Source organism: Glandiceps talaboti, chromosome 21, assembly GCF_964340395.1.
Source record: "Glandiceps talaboti chromosome 21, keGlaTala1.1, whole genome shotgun sequence".
NCBI classification, from domain to species: Eukaryota; Metazoa; Hemichordata; class Enteropneusta; family Spengelidae; genus Glandiceps; species Glandiceps talaboti.
Window position 1 is genome coordinate 8,846,540 of NC_135569.1, and position 17,910 is coordinate 8,864,449.

The window sequence follows — 17,910 nt, forward strand, 5'->3', positions numbered from 1 at the left end:
GGTTTAGACATTTGCTAGTCTGTCGCATAGACCCATCCTCATGTGACCAAATTAGGAATTTATTGTTATTGTTTGCGTTGAGTGTATTAGCTATTTTAACAAAAGGGGAGGGGGGCATCTTTAGTAGCCTGAAAGATCCAAGCATTTTTTCCACATATCTAATATGCTTGGGTAGTGAGTGGTTATATAAGTGGACCAAGGACGACCTTTTAGACAACATCTAGACCTGAAACAATCTATTTAAAGAATTTTGCCACAGATAATAGGAGTTGCTTAAAATTTTGTTCACGTTTTAAGTTTAAACAGGATAGCACAGAGAGCATCAATAGTAATGCTGTGAATGGTAACACTAATATGTCTCATGCACTTTATGCACAGTGTTGTTGACTTTTAGGCAAGTGGGACATCCTAATGGAGTAGTTTTTTCTAGCTTAAACTAATATTATAGTACACGCTACTTAGTACTTTCCATGTAAAGCTATTTGCTGAAATGGCTGTGATAATTGCGCCCCAAAAAGTATTCAGTTTGTTCAATTATCAATGCACATATGCACATATAAATTATTTAAGGTTACATCACATTAATTTGCTTTGCCTATGAATAGGAGGTTTAATGCCAAAATCGTGCATTCATTACTCAATAATTAAGGTGTGGAACTATGGGTCTGAAGGGAACATGTAACAACCCCCCTCGCAAAAACATTATTGCATACCTGCATGCAAATGATATACAAGAAGGCACACTCATTCGTTGTATAAGATAGCGTTTGATCGCACAGTATCATTTTTATGGAAATTTAATGTTTCTGATAATATACGTAATAATGACCCCATTCTGCATGAGTTTCAGTGTGGGTACGCAAGGGTATTTGCATTCGTGCTTGCTGCAATGCAGTGCGTATTTTCTTTTGCACTTTTACTCACTACACTCGTACTGCAAGCACTCGTGTAATTATACCCCAAGTACGCCCGCCACACTTACACTCGTGTGTGATCGGGTGAATTGATGATTCCTGTGTATTGTAAATATTTTATAAATGGAATAATTTAACAAAAAATTGATTAATCTCAATGTGAGGATACAGAATTACGTAATGACCAATTAGAATGTTTAATTCATTAACTGTATTATAACCAGTGAAAAAGAAAATGACTTATTTGTGATGAAAACACTCACTTGCCTAAGACATATTACTTGGTTTTTAATAATTGGAGCTAATTGCAGATAAGCTTGCAAAGTAAGATAAATTGTACTGGATAGAAAAAACTTAATGAAGTCTGCTTATGAGACTTTTGGGATGTAGTCATGTGATTGATAGCGCAGACAAGTTTGACCTCTGACCTCACAATTTGCATCTCTTGTAAAGACATTCATTATGGTATAGTTCCTCAGGGGATGTCAATAACTTAAGGAGACCTGTCTGACTGAGAACTGATGTTCCATCTAGTAACATAATCCGTATAAAAGTAAACATAGTAATACCAAACAAATAATATATACCCACAATCCTTGACTAAATGCTTTTAATGTTCATGTATACAATGTAAATTGTATGCTGAAATGCCATGAGGAAAGTGCTATATGTGATTATATGACTGTTTATATATATATATATATAAGTATTGTAACCGTAGACAACCAGACTTGTGCTTTTATCAAACCCAATCTATCTTACTTCAAGTCCATATCTCCCAATTGGTGCATCCCTTTTGTAGTTGGACTGAGTGCAGTTTTTATTACAAACCACTCAAAAGTAGTAATCATACGTGTACTGTCTAATTAGATATGCACAAACTGAAAATGTACATATTGGTGCTAATATATATGCACAAAACTCAAAATGTATATATTGGTGCTAATCAGATATGTGTAAAATGTGTAAAATTCAAAATGTACATATTTGTGCTAATTATATATGTGTAAAATTCAAAATGTAGATATTGGTGTTATTACATTTGTGCAAAATTCAAAATGTACATATTGGTGCTAATTCTATATGTGCAAAATTCAAAATGTACATATTGGTGCTAATTCTATATGTGCAAAACTCAAAATTTACATATTGGTGCTAATTAGATATGGGCAAAATTCAAAATTTACATATTGGTGCTAACTAGATATGTGCAAAATTCAAAATTTACATATTGGTTCAGATAAATTGCATTATATCTACATTAACTTATTGACCTTAGGAATCGATATCATATTTTTAAAAGTTTGACGCTGTACTGATGCAGATCTCATGATGGATGATTAGTTATGTATACACAAAACTTGATATTCACATTCAGATTTGCATTATATACTAGTTATAAAGTGAGCTAAGAACTGATATAATATTTGAGAAATTGAAAGCAGTTAGGGATATAAAGATGACAGCAATATCAACAAGCAAAGTGCTGTCTTGTGTGGACACAGTTCTATATACATACCTGTATGTCGGCTACAAAATGTATATGTTAAATAAAAAGATGACACTAATAAATCAGGTATTATTTGTCTATGTATTATGTGGTAGTAATGGTGCCATGTTTTGATGTATAGTCGCTGTACATTTCCTAGTAGTTAGTTTCAATATTTATTGAGGCACCCATTGTGTTTTTCTTAGAGAACTCACTTTCTTTATAATATGTAGAGCCTGTAGTAGAGGTATAATTGTCTATTTTCCCAACCCAATAATTTCAGTGTTTTGTTTTTATTTGAGGATTGGAAACATGGTAAAAACAGAAAAGGGGGGAAAATGGCATATTTTGATCTCATACACTGTACTTAGCATCATGATTTTGATGGGGAAACCGTGATAAAATATGATGCAAAGAGTAAACCAAGGTAGATTTTACCTACATACTGCCCTTGCTGTTTGAATATGTATGGTCTATGTCTATAGAACTTAGAATTTACTGAGAGTACATGTACATGCATAGATTTATCTTTAATGTAGATTTGTAGTCACAGACTACAATAACTTAGTTGATGGAACATTGATTACTAATTGCATGCATTCACTGATTTTATGTTCTAAACCATGTAGTGTTTGATAATTGTGTAAAGTAGTATTCATTTCCTTTAGATTCCCTAGCACAGGAAATGACAGTATTGAATTAAAGTGTTCACTAATATATCAAGTATTGATGGGAATCAGCCGTGGACACGTACGGTACTACCACAGAAGGCAGTCATTACAATTCATTTGCACAGTACTATATCTGCCTGTAAATAAGAATTCTCATAATAATTAAATAATATTATATAATAATAATAAAAATTATAATTGTTATTCATCCAAATAAATTCTGAGATTTGTGGAATGGTCACCACAAGAGCACTGCTAAGAACTTCAAGTCTTAGTGTTGAAGAAGCAGGAAGAAATCAAAGTAACCGGGGAAAGTCTGCGTTGTTTAGCAGGGTCAAACTGACCATCTCCCTTCTTACAAGTTACATGTACATACAGACCTGGTTACATATTAATTAAACCCAGGTGACTCTCAGCAGGTTCAAACCCAGAGTGCAGAGGTAAGAGGTGTACAAGCTAACCACTTGGCCGCTGACAATTACATGAACATTTTAACTGTTTTGGTATTACTATTTCTACTGTGGCTATTACTAGAACCACTGGGGAATAAAGGGATGTAATCTGGTTAGAATCAGACAAAGAAACTGTCTAGACTTCCCTGTTGGGAAGCACCTTGCGTTTTCTTTTCCTAATGCAGATTTTAAATAATGCAGATTTTAAATAATACCAGTAAATGGTAATATCATGTGTTCCATCATTAGAGAGAAGTTCTCTCGAACGTCTATGGTTCCTTTAATCTTAAATTTCTGCTGCAGCCTCATTATAATCAATTATGTTATTTATACGTGAGAAAAAAATGTACAGGAACTCCCTACTATACAATCAACAGTTTTAACAATGCCAGAACACATTTGTTATGTCGTAGAAGGTATGCATCAATATTAACATTACACTTGAACAGTTTAATTGAAGTTTTTTGTAAGTTTTTTCACTTTAGTAAAAAGTTTATAAACTCAGCTTGCACCACTTCAATGAAAAAATTTGGTAATTCAACACCCCCCTCCCCCTCCCCCTCCCCTCCTCTTTTATAAGAACCAGAAAGCAGCTACTCCATGAAACAAAGTATTGTCAATATATTTCGAAATATGAATATGAAAAGTTACAGTGAACTAATTGTAAATTATTACATGATATTCAGGGAAAGGTATATGTGTAGTTGCCTTGCAACTACTCAAGTCCAATGCTTCTAAACACATTTTCAAATGTAGACAAAATATAATATGTCAGCTTTCAAAAACTTATTCCAAAACATTCAGTTAAAATGAAAACACATGAAATCACAAGCACGTAAATTCTCACATAGTCTTTCTAGATGGAAAGTACCGATAGCTTGTAATTTCTTGGTCTGTCATTTAGTCAGTTTCCAATTCATAATTGTGGAATATTGAAAAATTGTGTGATTTATATGACATGGTAAAAAATAAAAATGAAATTATGTACATGCAGATGCAGATTTCACGAATATGGATATGAAATGTCACATTTCAAATGTAAAGTGAGATTACACACTAAGTATTCAAGTAAGATACATGTAGTGTATGTTACGTTATTATTTTTAATATTATTTAAAATCCATAAATTCAATCAGACGTTCGACTTATTTTGTTATTTCATTAAATACCATAAGAGGATTACCTAATATCCATGTTTGATTGTTATGATTGTTTGCATGGTAACAGCTGTGACAGTTTGCAGGCATGTAAACCTATGGTGATATTATACAACAGGTAACACTGAAGTAAAGCACTTTCTCTATGTGCTACACTTGTTTATAGCATTCACATTACAATGAGTAACACTGATATAAAGCACTTTCTCTATGTGTTACACTCATTTATAGCATTCATATTACAATGAGTAACACTGAAGTAAAGCACTTTCTCTATGTGCTACACTTGTTTATAGCATTCACATTACAATGAGTAACACTGATGTAAAGCACTTTCTCTATGTGCTACACTTGTTTATAGCATTCACATTACAATGAGTAACACTGATGTAAAGCACTTTCTCTATGTGCTACACTCGTTTATAGCATTCATATTACAATGAGTAACACTGAAGTACAGCAATTTCTCTTTGCTACACTTGTTTATGGCATTCATATTACAATGAGTAACACTGAAGTAAAGCACTTTCTGTATGTGCTACACTCATTTATAGCATTCATGTTACAACGGGTAACACTGAAGTAAAGCACTTTCTCTATGTGCTACACTTGTTTATAGCATTCACATTACAATGAGTAACACTGATGTAAAGCACTTTCTCTATGTGCTACACTTGTTTATAGCATTCACAATATTACAATGAGTAACACTGATGTAAAGCACTTTCTCTATGTGCTACACTCATTTATAGCATTCACATTACAATGAGTAACACTGACGTAAAGCACTTTCTCTATATGCTACACTTGTTTATAGCATTCACATTACAATGAGTAACACTGATGTAAAGCACTTTCTCTATATGCTACACTCGTTTATAGCATTCATATTACAATGAGTAACACTGAAGTACAGCAATTTCTCTTTGCTACACTTGTTTATGGCATTCATATTACAATGAGTAACACTGAAGTAAAGCACTTTCTGTATGTGCCACACTCATTTATAGCATTCATGTTACAACGGGTAACACTGAAGTAAAGCACTTTCTCAATGTGCTACACTCATTTATAGCATTCATATTGCAATGAGTAACACTGACGTAAAGCACTTTCTCTATGTGCTACACTCACTTATAGCATTCATATTACATGCACTTGATATGGATATGGATGCTACACACGATTGTGGTACATACAGAAAATGCTTTACTTTGGTGTTATGGGTTGTATTAGCAAATGAAACAGTATACTTTTACACTTGATATGGATGCTATACACGATTGTGGTACATACAGAACACGCTTTACTTTGGTGTTATAGGTTATAAGCAGAGCAAATGAAACTCAATGATCGGATGATGTAATTCATCATATGTATAAAAAAAAAATTCCTACTACACAATCAACATTCCGAACAATGCCAGAAGAAAATTGTGATGTTATAGAAGACATGCATTGACAATGATTGGAATGTGATTTATTTTAACTACTTTGAGTAAAAAGCTTATAAACTCATCTTGTGTCACTTCAAGGATATAATATCTATGATTATTCTGGACTAACCTTTTTCTATAACTCTGCCAGACAACTGCTGTTCACACCTAATTTTAATCTTTATCTGAACTTAGCCTTTAAGACTCATTTTTTAAGTGAAATCAGATAGATTTTAATCCTATGTACCTTAAGGACCTTAAAAGCCTTAGAGCAGTTCTAAATCAGATTTAAAATTTGGTAGGGAGAAACGGTTGTCTGGTAGAGCTATAGAAAAAATTGGCCAAGAACAAAATGATGATCCTATTTCATTATTTAAGAGGCTGCACTGGTAAAGTTTAAAGATACAATATTTATATGAGAACCTGTGATTTAATCAGTGGACTTTTAATCTTTAAAGGTCAGGAAATTCAGCAATGTTGTATCAATGTTCATGTAGTGAATTTAATGGTACTTTCTATTTTGATATCACTTCTGTGTTGTTTCTAAAAATAGTGATTTGCCCTCTGAAATATATGATCCTAGTCGCCATGTTTACAGTTGTTTGGCGTATAATATTATGAAATCATTGCTGGTATTGTTGTATATTGATCATTATATGCCTATACAGTTCTTTTGGAATGAACAAACACAGACACATGTCCATACATGCACTGCACTCGACATGCAAGCAAGCAAATATACGCATAGAAACACCCAATTTAACTTCATTCATATTAATTTAGTTATTCCAACTCAAACTATATTAATTTCAATATTTTACTGTATAAATTTTATGCATCAAATTATTTCAAAATGAAATTATGTTATTAATGTTTCAGTTTGAAAAATTTACTCTGTAGTTCATTGGAAAAAATGACAGTTTAAAGATGTATAATGAAATTTATGAAAACTGAATTGACAGGGTATTCAGAATACACCTACCTCATTATTTTCACTTCAAAAATTTTAACATCATGGGTATAACTTGTATTAATGGTGACAATATAATCATGTCTTAAGGACAATCACAGAATGTCACACAAGCTGAGATAAGCGAACTTCAGTTGTTTGGGGAGGGGAGGGGTCTGGCGTCAATGCAATTGCAGAACTTCATTTTCGCACTTCTAACCAAATTTTGAAAACTTTCACACCTTCAATGATAACAGCTTCTGTATTTACTATTGAGATGTTGATAAGTTGATAAAAATTTACTTCTAACGTGTGACATACAGTGCTTGGTTTCTGGTAGTATTTTGATGTGTTTAACATCGTCTCAGTAAACAGGTTCATAAGGTTGGAAATTCATGTTTACCATATGTTTTTACATTGCACCGATCGTAGTGGTGTGACCGCTACATTTTGTATCATGGTTTACATCATATATAAACAGGTGATGTAGTACTTGTGAACATTTGTTTAAGGGGAAGGGGAGGAGGTTTTGTCCTAAATGAGTGATGTTCGCTTACTGAGCTTGTGCGACATTGTGTGATCGTCCCTTACAACCCACCTGAAATACCACGTATCCTTTGCATACATGTGTACATGACCATGGCAGTTTTGGTTGTATCAGATGGATTGACTTTTCCTTGTGTCTTTGGTTTGGGAAGGGCATGCACATATGTCATATACTGTCACAATAATAAATATAGGGTTATCTTTCACCGGGAAATGTATAGATTGTTTAAAATTTGAATCCTGATTCAAAATATTGACATTAAAAAAAGCTGTAAAGTAATCTGTTGGGTGTATAGGCCTAGAGATTGAAATAATGGCACGTTGAAATAATGGCACGTTGACAGACTTGTGGTACATGTTACCAAGTCGTCTCTATCCTGTAGGCATTAACCACATATGATTCAAAATACTTATATTACAGAGCTCTGATATTTGGTTGTAAGCAAAATGTCAAAATATTGACATTATTGAGATTGAATGTTTGTATAAGTTGATGACCCAGACTTACATATAAAGGCTTATGACTTCTAATTGATCCATTACATGGCAGTGAATACTTCATCGTCTTTCCTGTGTTGACTTGTTACCTAAAGTTATTTGAAAAGATGTATGTCTGCACTATAAAAGCTTTTTACAGATACTAGTATTATATGATGTAAGAGCTTTCAATAAATGCTAAAGTTCAGCAAAACATGCAGAAAATAGACCAAAAGGGCTAATTTTTAATCCCGAGTGTCTTGACACTTCCAACGTTTATCAATCAAGCTAGCATTTTCACAAATATAATCCCCAAACTGTAAATTTCAAAAATACAGTAACAGATTTCTTTCCTGTATTCATAATACTGTAATCCAATATTAGGAGATAAAAAGTCTGACATACCTTTCTAAAATGGCAGTTTCATAGGTTCTCTGTGTGTTAAATGGTCAAAGTCATAATTATTGAAATTTAAAGTATTTATTACCAGTTCATTTTCACATACAGACACATAAATACATATATAGAAACTTACATGTATAGACATACATACATACATACACACACACACACACACACACACACACACACACACACACACACACAGACAAACAGACAGACAGACAGAGGCATATGCAAAACTTAATCCTGTTTTTTATGTACACACAAATATCCTTGTGGTAGAAAGAGGATTAAAGCGGTTACCTGTGAATGCAAATGAGTACTGTGATGAGGATAATGCACTTTTAAAATTGTAGGTGGAAAACAATGACTGAGATCCAGAAAAAAACTGACTTTTGAATTCACATCTTATATTAATTGACCTCAGAATAGTGTCACAAAATATAAATGATAGCGTAAAAATCAGGTTATTTATCATAGATAAACCCATTACCATAGTAACAATGTTATTGTACGCCTACATACCAGCATAGTCATTGAACTATGTATAAACTTCTGACATCGTGCTAAATGTAAACTCATTAAGGATGCTATATAAGGCGCCATGGAGTTTATGTATTCCATGCAGACATACAGCATTGCTAGTTGCATAGTAAGTAGCAAACGTAAATTGAATATTCTTGGTTCAAAAGATGCCCTCGTTCTACAAATATTTTCAATTTGAAAGATACTTCATCCTATAAATATTTCAACTTTTTCCATTCTTTATTTCAATGAATGAAATAGTTTGTAAGAAACTTGTTGTTTGTGTGATATGATAAACCTGAATGAATGATTGTAATTTAAAAACAGTCAGGTGAATACCTATACTCGGAGACTTGGACATGTGTCAGTCATGGGTTTAGCCATGCTATACATGTACATTATGGATGATATGACATCATCACACTCATGACCTTATACATTATTTATGACAAAGGCAGACCTCAGCATAAGTAGTCCCAAAGTTATCCATAAAGGGCACATAGCAGCTTTTTTTATGTTGTTCTAATTATTCATATGTGGTCTCTTGTGTGATTTAAGTTAGTAGAGTAATTTGTCTACTTTTTGTGGTTATAGATCTTAGCTTCATTGCCATAGTTCTTTCAAGTACACATGTCAGCTCTTGTGACTAATACCAGTCCCTTAGGAGATGAATTGTAACTGAAAAAAATATTTTAAAAAGTTGAGAATATCATTTTCCTTGAAAAACCAAAAGTGAATAACAAACTCAAAATATTTGAAATCTCCAATGGGGTGGTGTCAGACTAGTAAATGGGTAAATACATTGAGATTTCGACTCTATAATTATGCAACAAATTTGTAATGTAACAATATGTAATACTGATAATATGTATTATTGGTTCAAATAAATTCAGAACTCTGTTTAACCCTCTTCAGGTCAAGTGTATGTAAAAGAGTGGCTATGGTAGGATTATAATTAGTTCATAGTGTTAATGGTTGCACCATCTACTTGTCAGTTTAATTTTTAATCTAGTCTTGGTTACCCAGACTCTACTATGAGACCACCCAGACTAGAGTCTGGGGAAACGTAATCCCAAATTTCCCTCACCGGAAGTCATACAGTACTTGTTGCAAGGAACCTGAATCATTCAGTGTATATATTTAAATGTTGAATATGAAATATTCCCCAGAATGCATTGTTCTGGGAAAGAGATCCGATGCAGACGATCTGGGATTACATTTCTGCCGATTTGTCATTAAGACTGTGTGGGAGGTTTCATAGTAGAGCCCATAGTGGGGAGAGTCTGGGTAACTAAGACTATTTTTAATCAGGCCCAGCTAGTTCTCTATAGGTTGGAACCCATACTGTAATGGGAAGATGCATATGAGCTAATTACTTAGCTACTGACAATATTTATATTGTCCTTGGGTGACAATTAACTATTGTAGTTTGGTCCAGATGTTTTCCTGCTTCAAACAGATGAATAAATTAATTCCTATTATCATATAAATTAAGTAGTCACTGTGTACTTTAGGGGTGGAGAGCAATCAAATCAACTGTTCTATGTGGGGCTGGTGATGTATAAACACTTATTTTATTTCCCTTCTCTTGTAACACTGTCTGTTAAATTTTAATGCTTTCATAATTGTCTAAACTGAACTAAGGTAACATGGTTTTCTACGTTATATAATATTAAAGTATATTATATAGAGAAAATTTAGATATAAATGTATTTACATACAATTAATATTTGAAAAACATATTAATAACAATCCACAAAATAATCCCATAACGCACAGTTACAGATGAGTGCAAATGACAAAAAGCTGCTGTAAAAATTGCAAAAGTACAGTTAGTAATATGGTCTTATGTACATTCTAGGCCATCAGCTCAAAATACAAATAATTAATGTAGTTCCTTAATTGTCGAAGACAGGATATAACTATGGATAAAAGTACATGGATGCAATTAAAATCTGCTAAAATACAGTTAGTAATATGGTCTAAGACTTTTATTCTGTACATTCTAGGCCACTGGCCCAAAATTCAAAATTTAATGTAGCTCCTTAATTGTCAAAGACAGGATATAACTATGGCACATGGATGCAATTAATATCTGCTAAAATACAGCTAGTAATATGGTCTTTTATTCTTTATACATCCTAGGCCATCAGCCCAAGATATAAAATGTAGTCGTTGAATTATTAAAGAGAGGATAATAAAACTACATGAAAGTCATAAAATTAATGAGGAATGTGATTAAAACAAAACAAGATAATGATTCAGGAAAGGATTTATACCATTCATCTACTTTTGGTTAGGATTTTGATCAAGGTACTGGTACAAAACTGGTGCTAACTGTTCTAAAAGGGTTAGGGTCTCTTTAATACATAAATTCTTACACTGACCAAATTTGGTATATAAAACCAGTCACAGGTTGCCTTTAAATTGGTAACACAATACATTATCCTTGTATGACAAAAGCAGATACACATCATAATAAACTGTGCACATCGTCAAAGCATATTTTGATATTATGATTCATATTCATAATTAGTTGGCTGTATTTTAATGTTTATTGTATGAATATAATAGGTTGTATTTGTGACTATACATGAATGAATAACAAGAAATGTTGAACATGAGAATTGGTTACGTGGATATGCTATGTGGTGTATCTAATTTAAATGACAATGTAACATTGGATCGAAACAGCGGAAATATTTATATAGGTTTTCATAATTTTTTATCAGAGAATAATCTAATTAGGTTATATAGTGTTTATGAAATGTTTTAAAGTCATAATTAGTGCAGTAATTTCATGGAAATGAGATATGATGAGAAGCTCTTAAATTGTGGTGACTATTGTCACGTGATGTGCATAATGAGTTGCCCTAGGGAAGTCAACTTCCAGGCAGTAGAGTGTTTGCCAGTGTAACAGGTGTTGCTAGTTTTGACATCATGTACAAGCTTGTTTCGGTAAGTGAAATTATGTTGCTGATATGGCCGACAGTTTCAAATCATTTTTGCATTTCTCATACGATTTATTACAGTGTCAAATGTTTGAATTTTACTATATCACATAAATGCTGTATTGCTTCTCAATAACATCATGTATGATATGGTATGTGTTAATATATCTGACCGTGTCAAAAATGAATTTTACTATGACATAGAAAAAAAATGTACTGCAACTTAATCTGACTGTGTATGGTATAACTGTTATTTCTCAAACAGTGTCAATAAATTTTAGATGTATGAAATGATTTTATCGATTATGTACACTATATTTCCATTAGATCACAACTTGTATGGTATATACCTACATGACTGTGTTGCAATGCATTTTACGATGACATTGAAAACCTGTATTGCCATTTAATTTGAACATGTATGGCTTATATCATGAAAATGAAATTTACTATAATATCACCTGGAGAAACCATATTGCAGTTAATGTAAAAGTGTATATACGTGTATACATGATGTATAGTATGTGTGTGTGTTAAAGTTTGCACACTACCAAAACAGTGCACCTAACGGTTTCACTTTCAACTAGTTACCATTACAGTTTGTTTTCTGTCTCACATTACCAGTTATTGGGAAAATGCATGGCCATTACTCAAAATGTCTGCCATTTTCAATCCACTATTTTAATGTGCTGATAAAACTGTATGTTCACTTTCATTGAAACAATCTTGTATTGATAATATATCCAACAAGCTCAGTGGTGAAATCAATATAAAGTAACCATGGTAACTGAGCTTTTGAAATATATGTGAAATGTTGTATGTTGGGGGAGGGGGAGGAAAGAGGAACTGGCAGAACTAGAAAGGATCAATCCTGCCCACCTATCAAGTTACTTAAAAATGTAGGTGTTGTTTATAAGGAAGTTGAAGAGTAGATTTCACCCATGTATAATGTACCGTATAAGCTGATAGAGTTAGTTCAAAATGTGTAAAATGTAAATGTTGATGTGTGTAAGGCAACTTAAGAGCAAGTGAAATGATTGAGCTTAATACCCAACTAGTTTAAGCAGATCCAATTTCTTCAAAATGTGTGAAATGTGTTATATTATGTTGTGTATATGGGGAGGAAGGACTAATTGAAGTTGGAAGGATCGATCCTGCCCATAGAGAAAGCTCATCCAGTTACACTGAACTGTGTAAAACTGAGGTGTTTGTTACCATTTGTAAGGCGGATCATTAGCTAGTGGAACTTGGAATGATTGATGTTGCTCACGCAATTTAACTTTAAGATGATCAAGTTATTTTGAAAGTGTGAAGTGTAGACTTTTGTTACTGTATTAGGGGGATGGTGGGTTAGTGGAACTTGAGATATCAGTCCTGCCCACATAGTTTACGCTTAGCTGATCAAGTTACTTTGAAAGTGTGAAATGTAGCGTTTTGTTGCTGTTTATAAGGGGAATGAGGAGCTAGTGAAACTTTGAAATATCATTCCAGCCCATATAGTTTATTCTCAGCAGATCGAGTTACTTTGAAATGTGTGAAAAAATTGTAAGCCTTTGTAAAGGGGGATAATGGGTTAGTGGAACTTGGAAATATCAATCTTGCCCACATAGATTAAACAGATCAAGTTACTTTGAAATGTGTGAAATGTATCCTTGTGTCGGATCCATGAGGAGGATGAAGATGAGTGGGAGGAGTCTTCCTGTCCATACTGTCAAACCTAATACCTCCATCTAGTCTCAGAATTACATGTATTTCTATATCTAATTTACAGTTCAGTCATGGTTTGGTTAACTTCAATAGACTCAGTTCAGCTTTAGTAGATATTATCATCACATATCAATTAGTAGAAATGAAAAGAAGAACATTTCATCATGATAATTAGTCTAAGAGTAATTCTGTTGAACTCTTTAACCTTAACCTCATACCTAGGCATTTTCATGAAAAAGTAGTTGTGCTTGTACATAATGAAAATTAAAGAGAAATTTGACACCATTCATTTATATCTATAGTTTTCCTGTCTGATTCAAATTTCACTTTATATTTATTTACTGAAATGTTTAAATACATGCACATGCACACACACACACACAGACACATATACACACATATACACACGTACGCACACACACATGCACACACACACACACACACACTCAGGTCATAAAAGTATATGTTTTATTAATTCAAATTAAATTTTGAAATTTTGATATGTGTGCCACTTTACGCAGTGTTGTACTACATACCCACGTCAAAACAGGAGGAAACCAGAGTACCGTACCTATGGAAAACATGTGTTGTTTGGTAGGCTCCGTTACTTAAACAATAATGTACGCCCTCCCAGCCCATAATGGACGAAAGCAAACTTTGAACGACATAATGGGCGAGGCGACAGCCGAGCCCATTATGGAGTGCAAAGTTTGCTTGAGTCCATTATGGACTGGGAGGACGTACATTATTGTTATTATTTTATAGTTTTGCCAATTCCAGTGAATTTGTAGACCGAGAAACGCAAAACAACGTATAACATACACAGCGCTGAACATCGTCTGCCATGTTCGGCCCGGAAGCTGAATACTAATCATAGCGACACACGTACGTACACGTACACACACATATACACTCCAATGAACTGCTGTGAACACATATTTGTTTCATGAATGCGTTGTATTTTTAAACAGTGGAAATGACAATCATAAGTAACAACATACATTTCGAAAAAATACCTAGTCGTATGATGAAACAGAACAAATAAGCTTGTATTGTTATGCTCGTTCCGATGCCCAATAACGGAGTACATTATCAGTAATAATGTACAGCAATGACGTCACAAAATTCACTGGAATTGGTAATGCTATAATATAATAAATAATAATGTATTTAATATTCAGGATATGCAAGATTTGACATAAAACTTAATAGACTGGCCAACTAAAGTCAGATTAAAAAGTTGCGAATATTCACATGCAATATGCAGAATTGAGAAAAATTCATTCATTCAGGAATAGATCATTTAAAGTAAAGCATGAACAAACAGCTTCCGATCCAACTGTCATAACAGCGTATTGAGGTGTAGAGGGAATTAAAAGTTTAAAGCTCAATAGAAATGTATGCAGCAAGGTTAAACCAAAGAACAAACTCAAAGCATGGTAAAAATACATATGTATGATATGAATAGGAAGTGGAAATTTACATGTAACATATTGTACATAAAGCCATGTATGCAATATAAATAGTATAAAATGGAAGCGATATTAAGTTGTTATCTGTGACAGATGACAAAAGTCTGACATTAGAAATTGAGTCTTACTGTTTTATTCTGCTGGTTGTACAAAGCACATGTACCAGCACTTTGAATTAAACAAACAAGAAAATATAGTAACATGATCCGTTTATTAGAAAAGTGGATAAAACTAGGAATGGCTTGAGCTGAGTACCAGAGCCATACATTGTATTAATGTCATAAGTAGTATGCCCTCTAACAAATGACAGATGGAGATGTTGTGTTGTGGGTTAAAGGCCAGGGTTTCAATCCCAGGTTCTTGCATTTGTGTTATGTTATCTTGTCAGTGGAGTCATGAGAATCACATCGGATTATTCTGTTGTTGTGGGTCAACGTTTTCTATAGCTTTCTATAACTGTTTTTCAGTCGTAAATTTTAATCGTTTTTCAAAGCGTTTTAAAAAATACATACCGGTACATGTACTAATATATGCTACTGTTGCATATGATGAATCAGAAACATCAAAGGCAACATGTCGGCATTAGTCATATTATATATCATTACAGAACTAAAAGTTGTAATGGATTACTGTGAGACACCTTCTGTACAGCTGGATGCATTCATTATACATGTACATGCAGATGTCAATTTTGATGACTGTTCAGTTTCTATAAATATCTTTGTCAGTGTTAAGATATAATACATGTCATCTGTTGAAAACTAGTGAAAAACTTTTGCATACTCTAGCAATTGTTGTGATTATATTTATGTAACAATCCTTTTTCTCTAAAAGTCACTTTTGTTGTTTTAAGTTTTGTCTGATTACCATGAGCAAGCAAACGTATCGGTGTTTAATAACTCGAGAACTTTTTTATAAGTGGATATACAATAGGTAACTCGTACAAATGTATTTACTAATATGACAACTCTATGATACGCTACTGTAAAGTGTGGTGTACTCCAGGTATTTGTATGAATAGAACATAGTACCTCTGAGTGCCCACACTCTGGAACTCACTCGGAATGAGGTTCTGTTATTATTACATATGTTTATCGTAAACAACAAATTTCCATAAAAGTGACACTGTGATCATGCGCCTTCATGTTCAACGAATGATTGCATCATCATGATATTCTCGGTATTGCAGTGCTTCAGTGCAAATATCACTGATATGCACATGCAACAGTACAAGGAATCACTGGTAAACATATGAAATAATATTTAGACTCTGTTAGATCGCCAGTAGTACTTCATGTAATAGGCTCTGCTCTAGTAGGTGGTGTACGTGACAATTTGGACGGAAATATGACAGCAGTTTTCTGAAAAATGATAGATGTATGGGTAATTAAAATAACCAGACTGTAATTATGATGGTTATGTATCCATAGTAACATCCAATATTCCTTGTAAATGTATATTGTATGTCAATTAAAATGGTATATTATATGGAAATTTGTAACTTTAGAAGAGATATCGTGTTGATGGCGATTATTAAGTATTTGCTCAATATCATACATTGATATATTATATTCACATTTGATGAAAAACAGGTAGTCTATTATGTCTACGTATTTGCAACTATCTGTTCAATTAGTGTTGATCTACATACATGTATACACATTTGGTGAATTACTTGGCATTGTGTAGTTGTTAGTTTCTACATGTATGTATCCACCTGATCCTGTCCACACTGGCAAGATTTGTTTTAATAGTAACTTTATATTTTACCCCAAATGTGTGTTATTTACGCTGATGATGTCCGAGTGAATCGGGCAAAAGCTTCGTACTCGCTTAATTCACAGATTCCAAATACGTAATCTTTATTTCGTTATACTTATGAAATGGAGTCAAGTAGCAATTTCTATTCAACATTCACATGATAGCACAATCTTTAAGTATTCATGGATTCAAGTTTACCAGAACAGTCCTATTTCCTGTATGTCATATCAGAAGTCAAGGTCAGATTTCATGGGAACCAAGGTCTAATGTTGTATGACTCAAGGTCAGACAGTCACATCATATAAGAAAAGAGAGAGGTTGATGGGTAGAATTGTCAACTTTCATTATCTCTGTGTAACCGTGGAATAGTACATCAGGTGTTATTTTTGAATAAATTAATTTTACATCGAATTATAAACACATCATTCAACTGTCGTGTTCCTAAAGCCACAGTATTTGTTCCAATAACAAATGTTCACTTTTATTTACTCCAAAAACAAGCTAAGATATCAAAGAGATTTCAAGTGCTTGTTTGATTGAACAGTTTTTTACAATCATCAAGGAATACCCGGATGTTGGTTGCACATATGAAAGTGGTAAATTAATGTACAAAAAGATGACAGTGCTACCAACTTTATTAGCATGATGTGTTGTGACTGTGATATTATAATTTATGATAAAATTCTAAGAGAGGATTAAAAGAAAATTATAAAATAGATTATAATATTTACATATTTAATATAGTATATCTTGTAGTTTTGTGCCATTTTTAACAAAATATTTGCTGATTTTTAAAGTTCAAATTTTACTCACTGTCTAAATGGCAATATGGTATTAGAAGATAACTTATCATATACAGGATACTTGTAGATTAAAAGCCAATGGCCAGTGAATTAAACTACCTTCTTTTGATTCTTTATTTTTCAATATTTTATTTGCTAGTGATAATAAATCACAGGTGAATGAAGTATATTTCCACCTACATAACTAGTGTTAATAAAT

General features: G+C 33.0%; 1 protein-coding gene across 2 annotated transcripts in view; it reads left to right on the forward strand.

Moving 5' to 3' along the window:
* LOC144451548 (anoctamin-7-like) overlaps positions 1 to 17,910 on the forward strand; it is a 70,869-nt gene that overhangs the window by 30,442 nt on the left and 22,517 nt on the right. Inside the window, exon 2 of one of the 2 annotated variants that reach the window (XM_078142425.1) lies at positions 17,525 to 17,530. The exons of the other annotated variant lie outside the window; for it this stretch is intronic. Within the exon in view, the coding sequence (XP_077998551.1) occupies positions 17,525 to 17,530 (6 nt within the window). The remainder of the gene's footprint in view (positions 1 to 17,524; positions 17,531 to 17,910) is intronic. 2 annotated transcript variants of the gene reach the window in all.